Source organism: Cydia strobilella, chromosome 16 (genome assembly GCF_947568885.1).
Source record: "Cydia strobilella chromosome 16, ilCydStro3.1, whole genome shotgun sequence".
NCBI lineage: Eukaryota > Metazoa > Arthropoda > Insecta > Lepidoptera > Tortricidae > Cydia > Cydia strobilella.
This window is the reverse complement of record NC_086056.1, coordinates 7,790,902-7,812,732: the sequence shown is the minus strand read 5'-3', so window position 1 is coordinate 7,812,732 and position 21,831 is coordinate 7,790,902. Positions and strand designations below refer to the sequence as shown.

General features: G+C 41.9%; 1 protein-coding gene across 2 annotated transcripts in view; it reads right to left on the bottom strand.

Annotated features, from left to right (window-relative positions):
- Window positions 1-1,050: 1,050 nt before the first annotated feature.
- The window catches only part of LOC134748239 (metastasis-associated protein MTA3), a 138,923-nt gene continuing 118,142 nt past the window's right edge, over window positions 1,051-21,831 (bottom strand). For both annotated transcript variants that reach the window (XM_063682965.1, XM_063682964.1), the window contains 14 exons: window positions 18,456-18,649; window positions 16,367-16,484; window positions 15,751-15,953; window positions 13,804-13,992; window positions 13,068-13,201; window positions 12,462-12,583; window positions 11,973-12,073; window positions 10,170-10,292; window positions 9,549-9,771; window positions 8,877-9,101; window positions 8,453-8,596; window positions 4,700-4,860; window positions 3,749-3,855; window positions 1,051-1,631 (listed from right to left, as the gene is read on the bottom strand). In XM_063682965.1, the coding sequence (XP_063539035.1) occupies window positions 1,448-1,631; window positions 3,749-3,855; window positions 4,700-4,860; window positions 8,453-8,596; window positions 8,877-9,101; window positions 9,549-9,771; window positions 10,170-10,292; window positions 11,973-12,073; window positions 12,462-12,583; window positions 13,068-13,201; window positions 13,804-13,992; window positions 15,751-15,953; window positions 16,367-16,484; window positions 18,456-18,649 (2,228 nt within the window). In that variant the 3' untranslated portion in view covers window positions 1,051-1,447. The remainder of the gene's footprint in view (window positions 1,632-3,748; window positions 3,856-4,699; window positions 4,861-8,452; window positions 8,597-8,876; window positions 9,102-9,548; window positions 9,772-10,169; window positions 10,293-11,972; window positions 12,074-12,461; window positions 12,584-13,067; window positions 13,202-13,803; window positions 13,993-15,750; window positions 15,954-16,366; window positions 16,485-18,455; window positions 18,650-21,831) is intronic.

The window sequence follows — 21,831 nt, the reverse complement described above, 5'->3', positions numbered from 1 at the left end:
GATACGGTAAGGAGTTGAGTATCATATCGAACCTTGGCTAGGTGCTTGTGTAATATCGCGTAACCCCTTAGTTATCAATCCTATTAAGGATATATAAAGTAGCATGTGTCCACAGACACACAAGGGGGGTTCGCGACAACGGGAAAACTGATCTCGTGCGCATTTCCCGCTGAAGCTGGTCACAGCCAGGGATCCCTGACTGCTCGGCGTTACATAACGGAAATCTTGGAGGAGCATATGGTCCCATATGCTGGTTTTGTTGGACCCAACATTCAAAATATGTTATTCATATTATTCATATTCATTTTATTTGGTAATATTCAATTACATGTCAACCTTAATATAAAATATATTACAAATAGTATTATTATCATTAGAGCGTCTTACACTATGTATTAGAGAATAACTCCCTATGGTCGTAAAACGCCTGCTCGAGAAGCCATTTTTTGAGCTTAGTCTTAAATATAGGCGCACTTGGTGCAGCAGTAATGTCAGCCGGTAGGTGGTTGAGCACCTTACGACCCATGACGTTCGTAAGTTTTCTCGATTTGCCAGTTTATGTGAGACAAGGGGCAACTTTCGAGAGCGAGCGCTGCGGGTCGCGTACCTGCGCGTAGCCACATATGTAAATTGTACTTGGAGGATATAACCAAACAGAGACGCCACGTCTGTAATTTTCTGTACAAAAAAGTCTGCCGATTTTTGCGGGGGAGGGGAACGTCAAATGTATACGTAACGTCAAAATAGCCATGTCTGATAAACGTCAGTCATGACCATTGGCAGACTATTTTCGACAGAGGGGAACGCCGGCTATGGCTACTCCGTTTGGTTATATCCTCCTAGAAATTGTACGAATACCATGCTCGGTCACAGGATCTTAGGTTTGACGCAAAATCGCAAATATATATTTTTTTTCAACTTTTTGTTTGCAAAAAATATTTAGTCATGCCCCCCAGGCGGGGTAAAAAAAATTAAAAAATGGGTCACGTAGTATAGACACGTTTCTAGTATATGAAACAATAATAAAATTAATAAAATAAAACTCACGGATATCTCGATTTGTGCTTTATTTATGAAAAAAATTGTAAATTATCCTACAATGAATCTCCGAATGAAATAGACTTACATATCATTTTATGTATCAAATACATTATTTTGCTCGACTCCAGATCAAACCACGTAAGAACAATATAGTTTAAAATATTATCTACAGAATCCATTCTCGGCGATTCGTTTACCAAAAATACAATCTTCGTTTAAAGTAACCGCCTGGCGCTTCCGGCTCGGGCCGGTCCCGGCGGGCGTCGGCCTCGCTATGTACAGCCCTCGGCGCAGTAGTATTTACAACAGGAATATACACGGAGCTTCAGCCGAGCAGCGCCTCCATGGTATAGGGGTGCGGCGGCGGGGGCGGGGGGTGCGGGGGCGGCGGGCGCGCAGGCTCCTGTCAGTCCAGGATGACCAGCTGGCACGGCGGCGCCGCGCCCGCCGCCTTGCCGGCCGCCACCGCGCCCGCGCCCGCGCCCGCACCCGCACCCGCGCCCGAGCCCGAGCCCGCGCCGCGCACGGCTCGCCAGGGCGCGCGCGCGCCGCGGCGCAGCTCGCCGCAGCTCAGGCTCCGGCGCGCAGATCTAAGGACATACCGACATTAATGTACACTAATGCGACATCTAATTGTAGAAATTAAATCAAATGGAACTAAAAATCCTCCATAAGCCTGACCAGGAATATATGATCCCACCAAAAACATCTCATGTAAAATGTTGCCAAGACGAAACCATAAGGCTCGCACCGTCAAAAAGTTATCAGATCTTTTGTAGAGCCAAGCTTCTAACTCTACAGGCCCTAAATTCACAAACTACACCTTAGTCGAAATATGTGGCTTGGCCGTTTCGCTACTGTCACATGGGCGTAAGGTGAAAATTGTATTCACTATAAATTATTTTGTATGTAACAAAACGGCCAAAGCCACATATTTTAACTAAGGTGTAGAGTTTGTGAAGTTAGGGCCTGTAGAGTTAGAAGCTTGGCTCTACAAAAGATCTGATAACTTTTTGACAGTGCGAGCCTTATGGTTTCGTCTTGGCAACATTTTATATGAAATGTTTTTGGTGGGATTTCACTTCTTTTTGTAAGTTGCTTATGACAATCTTCCATCCCCTAATTTAAAGAATTGGGGGACTTGGGGGTAATTTACTATTAAAAATCCTGAAATTTCATATCTGGGGGGTATCTTTTATACAATCTGCTTTTTACTGATTACGCCCTTTTGCAGCCCCTTTTCACCCTTACAGGATGATTTTGGGGTTAAAAACTATTCTATATCATTCCCCTTAACAAAAACTATCTACATACCAAATTTTAACTAGATCGGTACAGCGGTTATTGATTTTCCATACAAAATTCCACCCACTTTTCACCCCCTTAGGGGCTAAAAATTTCAATTTATGAATTTTTTTGTTGTTTGTGTACTAAGACTATCTTACATACCAAATTTCAGCTTCCTAGGACTTCAGGAAGTACCGTTTTTTTAGATATGAATAAAATCTAAAGTATAAGAGCTATGCAATTGAAAAATTTTATGCATAATAAGTCCTCTATTAGCATCATATCCCGAGAATTTTGTTTATCTAGTGTAATCCAAACCCAAGTTATGAGGGTTCAAAAAAACGACGAAGCGCTTCGAGAAAAGGTAGGTAGTGCCTTTGCGCTTCGCTTTGCTCGTCTTGGCGGGGGCACGGCAGATCATTGTCAAGAGGGCGCTATTATTCTCATTTATATGGCAACGGTTCAGTATAGTCTGAACAATGTGGATTGGCAACTCGTTTTTTTTACTTACATACTTTTATTCGCCGTAATCAAAACAAATCCAAATATTCGATGTTCACATTTTTTTTATTGTCGTTCTTCTTTTTTACGGTATAAAAATCATAAATTTTCTTACGCATCAGCGCATCACACATAGGTCAAAATTACCTTACATAGGTTCTGGACTCTGGTAGATAGTCAATGAACAAGATTGATCGTCTCCAAAGGCCATAGTAAATTTTTCACACTTATTTTTGTTACTGTAAGTATTTCCTCGCTTGTATAACATAACACTATAATAACCAAGTCGTAATAACCGGACTATAATTACATTTTGATTTGTTTACCTGTCAGCTCTGATGTAATGATGTTAATTTGTAAATGTTTCGTAGCGAAATAGTTTACATTTCCCGAACGGTTATTTTCCAGCAGTTTACTATTTACATTATTTACAATGTTTCGCTCTTGATTATGTATAGTTTGGGACATTTGTTGTCATTTATTATTTAATATTCAACAACTATTATTCAAGTAAACCGCCACAAGACACTGGCAACAGTGACAACCTATCATTAAAATTATTACAAGTGTAAGAAATTAGTTCCAATGAAATTCCGCAACATGGCGCATGATCATTATATTACTGGGTCAGGCTTTAAATTGTTGCCATGTTTGAGCATTTTACGTCAAAAATGTGACAGTTACGTAGGAAGTGGCGCCCTCAATAATTCCTACAATTTCTTGCCGGACTGAACATCGCCACACATCGCCATCTCACAGAAAGAGCGGTTTTATCTGGAACTGTTTTGTTTAGGACATGATCTGTCAGCTATCGACTGTGACATTTGTTCTACCAGGAATGACAGATCATATCATATCCATAACAAATAATTGATAACGAGTTTTTTTTTAATGAATTGGTAAAGCGATAGAAACTTACTTAGCCGCCTCTGTAGCCTTAAAGTAAAGATCGTCCGGTGCGTCCATCCATGATATAACGTGACGCCGTCCACCACGTCCTGTCAAATTGGTCGGCTTCCCGTTCACCTGTACATAAACAATAGTTCAAAAACTAGAAGTAATCACGTGATGAATTACGTGAATTACTAAGCCTTAGTGATGGTGCAAGTGGCCCTTAGTGACTTAGGCCTTATACTCACGAGCGCTTTCTCAACGCGCGTTAAAAAAGCGCTTGAATCTGCCCGCACGCTAAATTCGATTTAAAGACCAAGGCTTAAAGTTGAAAATCCAAGAACGCTTGATAAAAAGCGCTACCGCCATCGTGTGAATAAATACACGATTCCATTTGTGTTATTCAAACAAATAAAAAAGATAATATAAAAAAAGCGCTCGTGAATGAGGCCTAAGGGCCACTTGCATCATCCGACTAACCCGGGGTTAATCAGGTAATTCAACCGTTAACCCAGTGTCAAATTGTACTGGTAACCATGGTAACTCGTGATTGGTGCAAGTGGCCCTAACCCGATAGACTTAGGGTCATTGCGCAAGTTTCCATCTAGCTATCGTCTTTCAGCGTAAGAAGAGCATGTTTGCCATTACTTTCTTAGATAGTCAATGATGATGAGTGATAATACTGATAATGATTGTTAACCTGTTTGTCATATGCGGCTGAATTTAGTTTTTACATAAATATATGTAAAAAAGCACATGTGGTGTACGCCGTGTACGATGCCCATCAGCTATTACGAGGCGCGCAATATACTCAAACATGTGTGAGAAGTTCAATCTGGGATCGTGAAAGCTAGTAGCAGTAGGTAAGGGGGCGCGGGCGCTCATGGCGGCGTACTGCTCGCGCGAGGGCCGCTGCATGGGCGCGGGGTGCTTGTTGGGCCGCTTGGCCGGGGGGTGATGCTACAGTAGGGGTACTAACGTGCGTGAAGACGTGCGCGGGAAGCGGCTGGCCCGTGGCCTGCGCGCGGGCGCACATGGCGGCGTACTGCTCGCGCGAGGGCCGCTGCATGGGCGCGGGGTGCTTGTTGGGCCGCTTGGCCGGAGGCGGGGCCGCTCCGCCTGAGCGCTCTAGCCCGGCTCCTGTACAAAAGGACATTACATGAAAATGCGTTACTTCGTGGCTCTAATAGTAGATGCGTTTGTTTAAGCCGCTTAAACCCCTCCAGTCCTACGGACGCGATATAGCGTCGGCAAAAGTTACCTCCGACTCCGCGACCACGAAACGCTGAAATTAAACTATCGTGAGACATATTTTAAAATGCACGGATTTCAGTGCACGGAGTGCAGCCGCCGCGAGCACTCGAGCCTGAGGAAGGACCAGGACCCCCGACGGGCCCGAAACATGTCGCCAATAGCGACTAAAAATACAAGTGAGTGTAACCGTTGTGATCTAAATATTTTACTGGGTAGGACTTGAGGGGTTTAAGCTACTGAAGTAAAATCAACACTGAAAGTTTATCGTGTTGCTCACATCTCAAAGTATCAATTAGTGGAGGGGCGTTTAATATAAGTTGATTATGAGAAATGATTCAGAATACAAACCTGGCGCTGTTCCAGGAAGCAGTGCAAAAGAGAAAAATATTTTTTATTACATAACAGCTTTAGATTTATAATTTTACAAGATACTTAATTACACTCATGTTAGGGTTATATTCTGGGTATAAAAAAACCTTTGCCAACATCATAAAAATACAGTGAGTACAAAAGTGCAAGCCTTCGAATAGCAGAGGCGAGTGGAACTCACGCGAAGCGTGACGATTTAAAGACCCGTACATCTGCAGTCATCAATTACAATTTTGTCGGAGGGGTGCTGACCTGCAGTGAGTGTGGCCGTACATTCTCTGCAAAAATAGGCTACGTCAGCCACCTGAGAGCTCACGATCGTCGCTCTCACTAGCCAGTACTAACTCAGTCGCCGTGGCCGAAACCGGCTAGGACAGGATGATGAAAAATACGTGATTACGGTGCATTACAATTAGGGGTATGGATTCACATCGGCAAAATAATAAATATTAGAGGCCATCATTACACAAATTGACTAAGCCCCACAGTAAACTCAATAAGGCTTGTGTTGTGGGTACTTAGAAAACGATATATGTATATATATAAATATTTATAAATACTTCAATACATAGAAAATACCCGTGACTCAGGAACAAATATTCGTGCTCATCATACAAAAAATGCCCATACCAGATTTGAACCCGGGACCATGGTATAGTATCTCTGAAGAGGAGTAATGTAATGCTGATAATAATGCCATCTCTGGGTTATGCTGGACATATATTCCTCAGCCGTGGTGCCCTGCTGAGCTAAAAAGCGGTATCTCAATTGAAGATTGCATGCAAATAAGTACCTTAAATTTGAATCATAACGTTCCATTTCCAGTTCATTCGTTTTTGAGATACCGCCTTTAGCATAAGGAGGGCTGAGTGTGGCTAGATATCATTCTTGTGTGTAGATAGTAGAAAACAAAATATACCAAAACAAATATTTAAGCAGGTAACTTAATCGTATTTAATTAAATCTAGAAGAATATATTTTAATAAAAAATGTTTTGATAGTGTTACTAACCTTACGTTGCAAATGAACTAGGAAACAAAATAAATTTGAAACGTAAAAGTAGTTTTTTTAATATGTAGTGCAAACACCGTACAATGACAGACTGACGTATTTAGACGAATAAAAAAACCAAATGACGTTTGGTTTGACGGGAAATTTTGAAATTATTTCTAAGTTGTTTTTTAATATAAATTCCGTTTAAACATATTTTTGGTCAGATTTATGTTAAGATATTAACAAACAGCGTTTCTTTATATCACAACCAACCTTGTAAGTTGTGTTGAGTTGTGCTCTTACTCATTCAACCAAACCAACGCAGGCAAGATGAAAAGCAATGCCGGCCGGGCCGCGCCGAATCTGTGTACCTTCTTGTATGTACATCGGTATAAGGGCAAGGTAAGTAAATTTTCGAGTTTATAATATATATATACCTCCTGAACATTTATTTATTATTTCATCTTTATCAAAAGCTTTGATAGAGGCTTCGGGTAAAGCATATTTATGAAATGTTGGCGATGGAACATGGAACATTGTAACATTTCAAATAACAGCCGTTGAACTAGCACCATTCTTAGTGCCCGTAAGGCCCGTCATACACGTTGCTCTGATTATCATAATTAAGATACTATTTTCCGTGCCTAGGTCTTAATCTGATAAATCAACTACAACCTGCCAAAATTAGAAAGACATACATCTACTGATAAAATCCAACCACAATACGTTACCTTTGTCGACATTTTACATGAATAATATCCCGATTCACTGATTTCTTGTTACCTAACATTAAATGTGACAATAGCACACCCTTAAAATGCATGCTCAACACTTGTCCTGTTTCGCTGTAAAATAACCTTTTTATACTTTTGATAACATCTTAACTGTTAATATATTTTCAGGTATTAAAAAACTTTCAGAATAAAGTTGCGACACGGCAGGTATCGTGCTTTTCTTCGATAAGTTTTTCGATGTTGTCAATGGCAATTTCAGTGAACCTAAAAAAGGAAAATCTACCTAATCTAATGCGCTGTAACACCCAGATCACCGCACCACAAATTGTGGATAAAAAGCTTGAATGTTCTCAAAACTATGATATATGCGACAAAAATGGATCTAAATTAAATCAAAAAAAGTTGGATCAAACTATTGAAGCTTTCCAAGTTATTTTGGGATCAAGAAGAAGAAATGAATTAGGTTGCCTCTAATTATTGTTTAAAACATAGTCAGGAAATAAATTGTTACATACTTGCTGTTAAGTTATTTTCACGGAAGTGCGCTTAAAGCGTCGCTGTATTTGCATGTGTCTTAGTTACTTGGAATGGACCGTATGTAAATAAGTAGGTACTTATAAATAATATATTGTACTTGATTCAACATAAGTTTTCATTTATTTATTCTGAAAAACTGATTTATGTAGTTTTCTAAGCAAATGGAAATTGGTACGACAAAGATTACTACATAAATCAGTTTCCAATATTAAAGTTGTTACATGTAGGTAAAGAAGCCATAAGTACGTGTGTGTGTGTGTGTGTGTGTGTGTACATGTGTGCGTGTTTACTGCATATACAGTCTCATTAGTTGAGAGCAGGACCGCTAGGGGCAGCACTAGTAGAGACGTGAACGTGAAATGTCCGAGAGTTTCTTATCTATTACAGTAATAACATATACTAATCTATGCCCGGGACCATCTGCTTCATAGGCAGGGTCACTACCCATTAGGCCAGACAGGTCGGTATAGCACCGATTCATTCTTATAAGAGAACCTTTTATGGTATAAGTAGACTCAGGGGTCTCCAAACCACACGGCTCACGGGTCGCAATGCCGCCCCCGTTAGGCCTAAGATACACTTGTTTCATTTACTTACGTAAGTAGGGACAAAGCTATTTGTTAGAATGAGATAATGATATCTCTCATTCTATAATATAGCTGTTAGCGGCGGGCCTCCTTCTCGTACATCCCTACAGTAGAGTACAGCACGGTATACTGACTGTCGAGTCCGTTGATGTCATCGTAGGCGCGGCGCTTGAGCGGCTGCGGCGGCGGCGCGGGCGCGGGCGCGGCGGGCCTCCTTCTCGTACATCCCTACAGTAGAGTACAGCACGGTATACTGACTGTCGAGTCCGTTGATGTCATCGTAGGCGCGGCGCTTGAGCGGCTGCGGCGGCGGCGCGGGCGCGGGCGCGGCGGGCGCGGGCGACGCTCGCCGGGCTTCCTTCTCGGCGCGCGACAGCACGCGCTCGTACATCAGGCTGCCGTCTGCAGGATGGGAATTAGATGTTACTGACTTTTAAGATGATAGCGAAATAGTTAAATGTAACATTCAGTGCCGATCGGTTTCGCAGTGCGGGTCTTTTCTTTTGTCATACGCGACCGACGGTCCGTTCGGAAGACGTCAGCGACCGATGTAAGCGTAGGAGGAAATCAAGCCTAGATGCGTCCCGATAGAGAGAACCGTCGGAGGCGGCACAGGAGGCCTCCCGTTCATACACGATGAGTTATAGTAGTACCCGGCGGGTAGTAGGTAGCAGGTACTGACCGGGCGCCTTGGGCGGCTTGGGGAAGGCGACGTGCGGCGGTACAGGCAGGCAGTCGCGCGGCGTGAGGCGCAGCCACTCGTGGCCGCGGGCGGGCGCCACGCTGCCCAGCGCCGCGCTCAGGCGCGTCGCCACCGCGCCCACCGGCCCGCGCGCGCGCGCCGCGCCGCTCGCCGCGCCGCCCGCGCGCAGCTCCGCCGGGCCCAAACCCGCCATCGCCACAGAACCTAAAACACACAAACCATACTTAAACAAACATAATCATTGAACCTTCGGATGTCTTCATTTCTAAATTTGACTCTACCTCTATAACCCTAGAGCGGTAGAACGATCAGATTATGTGGTGGGGAGGTAATTTGGGAAACCCCAGACTATTTGGACTTTCCCGAGACTAGAATTTTGCTTCACTGAAATACTTCTACCGAGTTTGTGTTCCGACATCAGGTTGAGCGACGTAACTGCGCTACCTATACTAAAACGAGACTAGTAAAGTGAAAAAGTATGCTAAGTAGAGATGGGTCGAATATTCGGTATATTCTGCAAGTTATGTTCGAATTCGGCAAACTCTATAATCGGGCCATCTCTTACTTCTAAGTAACGTGAAGTAAAAAAAAATTTAAAAAATTATAAAATACATAATTGATATAGTAAGACATGTGTCGGGGTGTACTCACACTCGTGCTTGACCTGGTGCAGGTTGATGGGCGCGAAGGGCGAGCGCGCGTGGTGGCGGGGGCGGCGCAGCGCTCGCGCCAGGCGGCGGGCGAGGCGCGTGAAGGGCGACGCGCGCAGGTAGAAGGCCGCGCGCGTCTTCATCACCGGCCGCGACCCGTCGCCCGCGCCCAGCCCGTGCGCCGTCGCCGAGTGCCGCGCCAGGTGCGCGCGCAGCTTGAACTCCTGAGGGGGGGGGGGGGGAGGGAATACAGTGGCGAATATCATTGGTGGTATGTGCCGACCGCAGAGACAGGTCACACTTATAATGGGAGCTGTCCCTAAAAATTTAATCGCTCTCGTTTGTCCTTACTGAACGAACTGAACGTAGCAAACACTACTATGGTCACGGTAGGTGAAGAAATATAATAATTCAGACCATCCCTACGCATCAACTATATGACGCAGGTTCACTTGTACCTACTCTCAGGATGATAAGAATCATACGAAAACATCGTCTGAGCCTAATTCTTTTCCTGAGCTAATAAAATACCGCCGCCAAAAATATTTCCCGATCGATACTAAACCTCATAATGAATAACCATACTTTTTTCAAATCGAAGAGAAAGTAAGGCAAGGCATACCTTGGAGCAGTTGAGGACGGTGCAGCGATGCGGGCGGTGCGAGACGGACAGCGCGGCGTCCTCGCCCTCGGCGCGGGCGCCCTTCCCCGCCTCCACCTCCGTCTCGCCGAACACTCCCGCCGTCTGAATCAAAACATTACTTTACAGCAAAGATAGATATAACTCCGTAATAGATGGATACAGTCTAAGGAAAAAACGTGCCTCCAAAATCAAGAAAATTTGATTCTCGCTCAGAGGGCGCCACTAGTTTTGGCCTAGTCTCGTATAGAGGGCGTTGACGGTTTTGTTTGTTATTTATAATTTTAACGCATATCAATGGAAGAACATGGGTCAAAATCATATAAAAATAATTAATGCAAATAAAAAAACCATTTATCCATATTTAAATACATTTTAACGTACTTTTATAAATCTTCATTTTTAGTTTTAAAGTATGTCGATAGATGGCAGTGAATTTACAGCGGTTACAAAACTTACTATGACAGTACCGCTCTATCTAATTATATCCTCATTGCTTTACAGTATATGTGGTGCTACTTTCTCGCACTAGCGAGTCAAATAGCACTTTTCGTGCATATGTCGAAAGTTTAAAGGGCCATATGTACTGTAAAACGTTGTACGATACACGTGCGAATAGGTAATTCGCAACTCGTGTCGATTTAAAACACTCCCTGCGGTCGTGTTTTAATTTATCGCCACTCGTTTCGAATTTCCTCTTTTCCGCACTTGTATCGTAAATAACTATTTTAATACAGTTGCTCAAAAATTGCTACTTTACTTAGCTGTACTTTTTTAAATTTATTTGTAACCGTAATCCATACGTCCACACCAAAAAGTTTGGATGTCAAAAAGCTTTGTATATATTTTTATTTCGCCATTACACGTTTATTACGGCCAAAAAATATTATTACACGATATAAATTAAACATTTCGCCTACGGCTCATAAAAGACACTCTCAGGACACGTGAGTAATGACACACTTTGTACACTTGCATTGAAATTTACTATACTTATACGGAAATCCTACATACAGATCACAAACATTTCAATGGTACCCGACCCGGCCATACTAAATTTCGTGTCAATAATTCAAAATCTGCACGAGGCCATGCGCTTGGCGAAGAATAGAAGCCTATGGAGGAATCTGATCTTCAACAGAAGGACATGATGTCAAGATCCTCAGCATTGAGGGACCGACTGAAGAAGAAGAAGAAGAATTCAAAATCTAAAGTACACACTACAAGTAAAATTCGAATAAATGAAACCCAAAATTACGATCGTCGACACGGTTGACTGTCTACTGATAAACTGCATTTTAACGACTTGAGGTTCTAGGGCTAATTAAAGTATATTGCCAAGAATGTCATTTGTATGCCAATGGTCGGTAAATTTTCGTAATGTTAATTTTCATCACCTAGGGCTATAATGTACGTCCGAAATTAGGCAGAAGTTCTATTTGTTTCCCTTTTTTCCTCACAAGTTTGACGAAAAACATTGTGTGTGCCACGGGCGGTACAGGAATTACGAACTCGTGTTAATTAAACCCTCGCCTCCGGCTTCGGACTTAAATTCACACTCGTTCGTAAATTCTTGTTTACCGCCCTTAATACACAAGGTACTATTACAAACTTCCAAAACAGTTGCTGAAGATGCCATCGGAACAAAGAATAAAGCGGTATTCACATTGGATGCGGATCCGCACGTCTTAGCGCTGTCTCATTCATACAACGGGGGTGTCGTACGGATCTACACCAGTGTCATAACCGCGTAATATGAGAAAGATGAGAAAAGTTCACACTAACCTTGAGTCCTCCATACTTTTTCCAGTACTGCCAACACGTGCCGCACAGTCTGTACTGTAAATGCTGCGGTCCCCACGTGTACCACTGGTTTGAATTCGTTACTGCAATACAATAATTAACATACGTTACATTACAAATTGATTTGAACTACGAGTCAGTCATGTTAGGTATTAGAGAAATTATCGACCTTATAAAATAAACAAATCACTATTTTTGTAAAGATAAAGGAAAGCATGCTCGGTTTTCCTCCTTGCCTCACGTTCTACAATGAATCTACAGTTTAGTCAACTTAAAAATACCAAAAAGTTGATATTTTCAGCAGTCTTACCCGAGGTCCCAACTATCAGTATTGACATTAGACATCGGTAGTTTTCGCTATTAAAACTTCGTACAAATTTGCACAACGCGCCGAGCGCGAGGGACGCTATGAATATGAATACATCACTTATGATGTTCGTCAGTCAGACAAAAACATTATATGGTGTTTACCTTGGCAGGAGGCGCAGAGCATGGCGGGCGGCTGCATGGCGGCGGTGCCGTTGGTGCCGCCGTTGAGCACGGTGGCCGGCTTGCTGCCCGAGTTGCTCACCAGCGCCGGGTTCGGCTTGTTGCTGCAACACCATTCATGCACCTCATTAAACTTGCAAGGGCTACATGCGCACTAGCGCACTACTAACTTCATTATTCGAAGAAGCGCAAGCAGTTCTAATAATGTTGTTCAACAGGAACATAGTGCAGAACCTATGTATATGTCAAAGGTTACACCGGCCATATCTGCCACAAACAAGCGGCAGCGTTCGCGCAACGTCTATGTTAGGTTCGCGCTCCGCGATAGGCAGATGGGATGTGTAGGTATGTGATGTGGCCAAGCCTTAAAGTACGAATGGACTATAAAGATAAACCTGGTTTTAGGTAATTTGTTATTTGTATTGTTTCTAGTATAGGTACCTAGTTCTAGATTACTGCTGTAAATAAGTATAAACAAATACAAGTTTTTCATGTTTTAGATTTAGGAGAATCATAGAGACATGGCAAATAATAGAGCAACCGAAGAATAACAAGTATTAAAAAGCGGGCGTGGGTACAAACACTCACTAGTTGGGAATGTAGACTTGCTTGAGCTTGGACTCCGCCTCGACGGCCTTCACGCGCTTCTGCTGCACGTAGCGGTCCGTCGTCTTCCACATGTAGTAGTATTCGACGAGGTTCTTCAGCGTTTTCCAAGGCAACTGTACATAAATACCGATATGGATATAAATAAATTATAATGTAATACACACGTAACAGGAATATTGCCAGAGAAAAATATAAGTCCCAGTTTAATGCATATTATTGCATATAGGTAGATCAAACACCTGACATACAAGACAGAACTGGACTTCCGCCTGAGCGCTGATAAGCTGATCAACAAAGCTATACGTTATTGGAATCGCCAACAAGTCACAAGACAATAGAGATCGTGACTGATATCACTTACAGTGAATAGGATAACTTGTTGACAATGTTGAAATTGAAATTAGTAAATCTTTATGGTATTGCTGCCGCATCAATAGCGCTTATAGATCGCCTTTAGAGATGGTAACTCTAACCTAGCTTAAGATAACAGGGGGTCGGAAGGTAAGGGCCAGTTTCCCCTCCTTGCGGGTTGATAATATCTTGTCTTGGTCCTCTGATCTCTTATTAGAAATAATGAGAAAAGGTTTGGAAATAACGCCAGATAAGTAACCTTCAGTTCAGGAAATTGGGCTCAATGAACGAGGCAACCAATCCAGCCAGCTTTTTGCAGACCGGTCGTAGGTACTCCCCGTAATCGTTATGAAGGGATACTCACAAAGTCGTGCCTGATGTCGGCAAAGTCCTTGCCATACTTGTCGAGCGCCTCCTCGAAGAGGTTGGCCTCGGCGGCGGACCACTCCTCCATCTCGTCGCGGCAGAGCACGGGGCCCGACGCGGGCACCAGCGACGACAGGGCGGACTCTATGCTGTAGCCAGACTTGTGTAGTGTGTCCATTGCGTGGAACTGTGGGAAAACAGGTTTTATGTAAGGCTCATTATAAACATTTCATTGTAAAAAATTGTAGCGTGCAACTCATGTTGCATAATTGAATTTCTTTGATGGATATACATTGGCAACTTTTCGCCCGTAAGCGAAAACGAAAACTGCACTGCAAGCTTTTACCATCGATAAAAGACTTTTACAAATTAGGGCGCAAAACTAAAGCAACCGGCCAAGTGCGAGTCGGACTCGCGCACCGAGGGTTCCGTACTTTTTAGTAATAGCGGCAACAGAAATACATCATCTGTGAAAATTTCAACTGTGACAGACAGACGGACAGCGGAGTCTTTGGGTACGGAACCCTAAAAAAGGGCACTCGCAAGGGTTTTCTGACAGTGGGATTTTGGGTTTTCTTGCTTCTATTGCGACAAGTGCGTGTCCGAATCCTTTGAGGGTGGAATTGAAAGGGCAATACAGTTGGGTACAACAAAGCCTTTGTGCGGCTAAGGGTCAACCGCTAATGAATAGGTTAGGATTAATGGAAATAGCTAGAAGCTTTTTAAGTTCAATAAAAGCAATTGGTTATATAACTCAACTGAGTACATAACAAGTATACTTAATTGAATGTTGTGATTCGTAACGGAACCAGTCATTTATCATGTCTCGACGCAATAGTACATTACTATAGAGGCCGGTAAACTAAGGGTTGCATGCCAAGTAGATATAGACGGCCGAGCGTAGCGAGGTGCGGCTCGTGGCAAGATATCTCGGTACTCGTGAGGTACTTTCCGCACTGGCATCGAATTGTACTATTTTCTAACACATGCTCGGAAATGGTCGCATTTTGTTCGTAAATCGATAACGCAAAGTGCCTAATTTTTATCCCAGCGACGACAACGCACGGCCACCGCGCGCCCGGAGCGGGCAAAAATGAAATTAGCGTAAATAATATTAACAATATGCATAATTTTGCTCCTAGGAGTAAAATAACCGATACAGATTCCATTTTTGTCCGCCGCGCGCCGGAGGCGCGGTGCGCGCAAGTACGCGAAGCGAACGTGTACATAACGTATGCCACATTCGCCAAATATACATATTACATGTTTGAGAAAAGCTTTATGTATACCTCGGTGGAAACAGGCATTTTCTGACTCGGACCTTTTTCCAGGCTCGCCAAGCCACCTAGCATTGCTCAGAGCGAGGCATTTAAGTACCTATTAGGTATCACGTCAGAAAATGCCTTTCTTTCCATCCCACGGCAACAATGTACTATTCTATGTCGATGGGGTGTACCGACGGAGCCTCTTGTATAAATTAGTAGTTTTTAGCTAAAAAAAGTACTAAATCCTTACTTAACGGCTTTTTTCTAATTTTTTTTGTACATGCAAAAGCTATTCTACTTATATCACGTTTCACGCTTTTTGTCGGATGGGAGCATAATATTTGAAGCTAAGCTAATTTTCAACACAAACACAAAGGAGCCTCGTCTGCCAACAAACCACTATGTGGTTTGGCAGAAGAAAATATGTATTTAGTTGTAAGTAAGATTTTTGAATAAACGTTTTTTTTTTGTAATTACATTTTTGAACATCTGTAAATAATTTTGCTTTTATTGTTTCGATGTTGAAATAAATTGAAATTTTAATTGTTATTCCACTAATTGTAATTGTAATTTGTATTTTGATGTGTAATGTATGTGTATATTATTATTAAATATGATTATGAATATGAATAAGAACCCATCGGCAGTAAGCAAGGAATGTTAAAGAAAAAGCAACTGACCAGTGTGATGTCACGGGAGGCGGCGGCGGCGGACATGTGTAGCGAGGGCTGCTTGACGCTGGAGGAGCAGTCGAGCGCGCGCGCGAACGTGCCCACGGAGCGCGACACCACGAGGAACTGGTCGATCTGCCGGTCCGTCAGACCGTGCTCCGGCGTCCAAACCAGCGTTTCCAGCTCCGAGCTCGCGCGCCCGTCCTCCTCGCCTGCCACAGGTTACACAACGAGTTCGGATCAAACATTTCCAAAGGCAAGACGCAACATACTTTTGGAGCAAGAGATTTAGGCTTCGGTCACTGGTTTACAAAGTGTCATGTTGTATGGAAAGACTGCGGTTTTTAAAAAAAAGAACATGCCGTTGTACGCAGCTCTCGGCGACAATCGGAGATACCGTTAGTCTTCAAACGTGCAAGGATTGTATCAATTAAACAACAACAAGAAGCGCCGTATTATACAGTATTTTACGGTGAAAAAAAGTACATACATAAGTATCTACTTTGTTTTGATTAATTGTAAACAATTAATATTATATCATATATCTATATTCGTTTCAGTATGAGGCATCTTGTCGTATCAATGGTCAAATTAATAACATAACAAGCTAAGAATGTTAACGTACCTTCTTTTAATAAATTAGTTACATCAGTCTGATATCTACTTCCAACTCGGATTTCTCCCTTATCTGCTAATAAAGTCTTTTGTGAAGGATCAAATACTAAACAATAAAAAAATGCGTCCTGAAACAAAAGAAAAAGTTTGTGTTAACACATAGCCTTGGCAACAGTTTAGTTATTCGGGGACAAACTTGAACAAGTACAAGGATATTCGGAACTGCGCAATAACCTCTAGCTAGAGTTGGTGGATATCTTTGAAAATTGCATCTTTATCGAATCTGTAGCTTTCTCATGAGAACGTGGTGAATTGAAAATGATGTAACTAGATAACTTGATGAGTTGCAAAATTTGGGATCTCATGGACCTCGCCTACTGGGTTCTCGGATCAGACTGTAAGAGACGATTCGGTAAAAAAAAGAGCGAGTATTGTATCAATGCAATCAAACGGAAGTTGACATCAGATCAAGGCGTGACGGGACTTATTAGTCACGATAGCCCTGTTCCGGAGGCAATCAGCGAAATGGGTTAGTGCCGGTCACTGAGATAAGATAAACAATATCACAAATGATACATTCAATCGAAAATTTAATCCAAATCTGTGACACGGCACTATCTCAGCGTTAGGTGTAGGTACCTACACTTTTTGGTCAATGACACAAAAATATATTAGGAATAATCTAACAACTATACTAACATGTAATCGCGTTATTACGTTTTTGTGCCCTTATTTTGCAAATTGACTTAATCGGTACTAATGCAAATAGCCAATGTTTTGGATACCAAATTTTACGTTAAAAATAAACCACGTATAATCTATATGAGCTTGATGTTATGAGCAGCTTAGCGTAACTGAATTATCTTTATGCCACTAAAGATGATGTTTTCGTTTTACTGGTAGACAATACAAAAAATACACGAACTAGTAGACTATAGTTATTTGTGCAACAAGAGAGGAAAGTTGGTTTTTCTTGAGTGTTTATTTTGAGTCCCGACAAAGCGAAAGATTCTAAGTTAGAATCTTGAGCGTAGCGAGGGACTCAAAAACACAAGATGTAAAATAACTTTGCTCTCGTGTTGCACACATAATTTTTCACCTCAGTAGTGAGAACATATTAAAGGTTAAAATGTATTTCGAATAACACAGAATAATACAGAAAAAAAAAAAAAAAAAAATCTAATAAAAGTATGAAGTGGCAGTTCATGGCCTTCACTAAATTAAAAAGCTACTTTGTTTCACTCTCTGGAGTGAGGAAAGTCGCATTTTCTTCCGCTTCCGCAGTGACGAAATGTCGCGACTGTATAGATTAATTACCCAAAATTTTCGTTCCCCAATAGCTTTTGTTCCATTCGCGTTTTTCCCCATTCTGCTTTTTAACCAGGCGTTTATTTTTTAGGGTTTCGTACCCAAAGGGTAAAAACGGGACCCTATTACTAAGACTTCGCTGTCCGTCTGTCTGTCTGTCACCAGGCTGTATCTCATGAACCGTGATAGCTAGACAGTTGAAATTTTTACAGATGATGTATTTCTGTTGCCGCTATAACAACAAATATTAAAAACAGAATAATATAAATATTTAAATGGGGCTCCCATACAACAAACGTGATTTTTTTTGCTGTTTTTTCCGTAATGGTACGGAACCCTTCGTGCGCGAGTCCGACTCGCACTTGGCCGGTTTTTCAGTAGTTAATTTAATCACTATCAGCCTAGGAATCAAATTGGATACCGGCGTTGAATGAAAGGCCTAGGCGTCTAATTAGCTGGCTAGTTTAACCAAACGGCTGCGACAGATAGTCAAGACAAGAAGAGAGAAGATATTTTTAGTAACTAAAGTGCCCATATAGGTATATCGTAACATCTCTACTTCTATGGTGGTGAAATTGAAATCTTTATTGGTCCGGTATATTTGTCTATTTTCGCTGCTAGTTTGATGTCGACAGTATATAGGCACCTGCATTTTGATTACATGTGATGGGTCCGTAAAAAGTTTTACGAATTCTCATACTTCCTTTTTACTCATATTAGGCATTGTAGGTGTGTGTGCTGTGATTTCGTGGAAGTGTTCGCGGTGTCGCCCTACTCCGGTACATACTCACATCCTTATTCAGATAGCTGATCAGCGACTCTGTCTCGTTGAGTAACGTGACAGTGCACTTGCCGCGGATGTGCGTGGCGGGCAGCGTCTCCACGTGCCGCGAGAGGAACAGCTCTCGGTGCTTGGCTTGGTGTCGCTGCTTGGGCGCCAGGCCGTCTGTGCCTGGCAGCTCGCTAGATTCCTCCTCCATTGACGCTGGAATTAAAACATTAACTCTTATTGAACATTTTGTACTATATGAAGGTCGAATAGTGTTACTTAGTATGTATGTACAGTCAGCGTCAAATAGATAGTGACTGCCAAATATATCAATAGGACACATCTTTACTTATATGGTAACAAAGGTGATATATTTGGCTACTTTAGCCGTCATAATGTGTTAAAACTACATTGTTATACAATGGCATGCTTTTGTGTAGGGTAAATCATACCATACCAATGTCGCCCCCCCCCCCCCTTAAATTCTTGGCCCCTTAAACCTTAAATGATCTTAATTTATGATGACTGTAGGATTTCGACTTTAATTAAATAGAGGCTGACTACTTTACTAAAAGACCAATCATAGGGTAGTTTATCCTATATCTTTATATTGGATACTTTGCACGATAGAAAACCCACGTATGATCTAAAATTATACATTTAACAATAGCGTAGCGTCAATTACATTTTATATCCTCGACATACCTACTTAGACAGAGAAGCGTAACAAAGTAGCCATCTTAGGCATGAGCCCACGAGCATTCGTGATTCGTCGTCGTTGGGATTTATGCATATAAATCCCAACATATTAACTGGAAATAGATAAGTTAAACAAAAATGCCGTTTCTTTTTCTGGATTTAGGAAAAAATAACCATCCAAAGAAAATAAATAGCATTATAATTTTTATTTTATTTTATTTTTTATTATAAAAAACCTGTCCAAGTGCGGACCATGCAAAATGGTGGTGGTTCTTTCTTACAAGAGCTTAATACGATACGATATTAATTTTTAATTTGTATTATTTGTTGTTAAATCGAGAGTTTGTTTGTTGTTACAGATATTAAAACTATACCTAATGAGGTAACTATAAGTACCTAGCGGAAGTTTGGCTTCGAGAGAAGGCACCAATCTGTGCGCTTGGGCAACCGCATGCAAGGACACGCCATACAACGAGTTTTTTATGTGCAATAAAATCAAAGTTCTCGTTAACCCAAGATATGATGTTTTTTTGTCGCATTTATGATTATAAAAGTCCAGGACAGTGTCATAAAAGGCAAAGTAAATGTGCAGCATTAATTGATGTCGGAGTAAAGAGCGGATGATTGTGATCCCGCGCCGCGGACAGACGGCGGCGGGCGAGCGGCATCGGCAGGTGTTGCGAAACATGCCCACGTCAGCTTCATAATTTTAATACGCCCGTGTACACGACCGCCGCCATTACGACACGAGGCATATTTATTTAACTACAACGCGCAGACGTTAAACTTTGTCTGGTATTTTGTTTATTACTGATAATATGTCTGTCCCACCTAATGAATATGCAAATGATTAAACATATCCCATTACAATTTAAATTGACTAAAATAAAAAGGAAACATTCAGAGGATCATTAAAACTTCCGCATTTGAAACAGTCGCGTACGTATGTTTTCCCGTATCAGTGTAAAGTCAAGTGGGGCGTTGTCGCCGAAAAAGTAAACATGGGGACTGTCGGTAGTGCCGGTCCCGCGGGCTGACAAAAGAACCCCGCTGAGGGAAGGACCTCTATTCCAATAGCTCATGCTTTAACACGAGCATCAAGTCAACCAGTGCAATTGATTCAACATTACACTTTATAAAACAAAGTCCCCCGCCGCGTCTGTCCGTGTGTATGTATGTTCGCGATAAACTTTAAAAACCGGCCAAGTGCGAGTCGGACTCGCGCACGAAGGGTTCCGTACCATTACGGAAAAAAACAGCAAAAAAATCACGTTTGTTGTATGGGAGCCCCACTTAAATATTTATATTATTCTGTTTTTAGTATTTGTTGTTATAGCGGCAACAGAAATACATCATCTGTGAAAATTTCAACTGTCTAGCTATCACGGTTCATGAGATACAGCCTGGTGACAGACAGACAGATGGACAGCGGAGTCTTAATAATAGGGTCCCGTTTTTACCCTTTGGGTACGGAACCCTAACTACTGAGCAGATTTTCATGCGAGTGATTCTTGAGGAAGGTTTAGGTGTATAATTTGCTAAGGTTTTGTGTAACCCGTGCAAAGCCAGGGCGGGTCGCTACTCGCTAGTAACCACTATGGTGTTCATGACATGAGCTCATGAGGCACATGTCTGTGCTGTGACCTCATTACAATTCAACACCTCAAATTGTTATACGTACTGACAAAGGTAAGTTAACGCATGAGGATCTTGTACATAAATTAAAACTTGAGTTAATATGGTTTCTGAATGAGAACGCGTGCCGGCGGCGTGAGGGGAGGGGCAGGGTGGGTTCGGGCTACTTATTATTACCACGCAGATACCTAACTAATTACACACGAGTAATAATAAAAGCTCCGTTCGGTAAGCCGGCCGATTTCGGCGTTAAATAGGGCGTGTATTATACGACAGATGTCACAGAATTCTTTAGTGCAATGCAAGGCACAATGGATAGCGTTGAATAATAATACTTTGTTTGAATAATGTTTTCAATGTTGCATTATTTTAAGACGTTATTGAAACAAATTTTCGCTTAATAAATGAAAAATAAATTAAGACGACCGGATACAAATCTAAACCATTATTGGCATAATAAGGTAAGGGTGAAGGAGACAAAAAGATGAGAAAGACATTAAAACAAGCGGGCGAAATTAATTCCAACGGCAACACCGAGATGAGAGTTGGTGTGAGGCAAAAACTGAAAATGCGATTGTTTGGTCCTCCCGGCTGAGAGCTAGGTAGTTAAGGGCCAGTCGATAATGCCTCTCGGAGTCCCATTGTCGATATCGATACGCTACGTGAATTAATTTGTGACGTGTTATCACGACTTTTGACTATCTAAGCAATAAACTAACAATAACTGAATTACTTACTGGAATAATGGGAATAAGATAAATCTTAATAATATACTTATGTATAAGAATGAACAGGTATATTTTAGTGTTTATAGAAAATCTATGTTAACATTAATTATGCATGATTAAATTACTTTTTCCATTTAACGGGCAGGTCAAAGTTAAATAAGTTATATTATTACATCTTGACGGAGGACTCTATCATTTATTTATGTTTCCGTGCGATAGACAAGGCAAGGCCTGTACATTGGGAGGTGAGATATGGTGATGTATCGATACGATAAAGCATTCTATCGCACGGTCGGCATCGGCATCCCTATGTTGTAGCAGCGGTGGCGGCGGCGA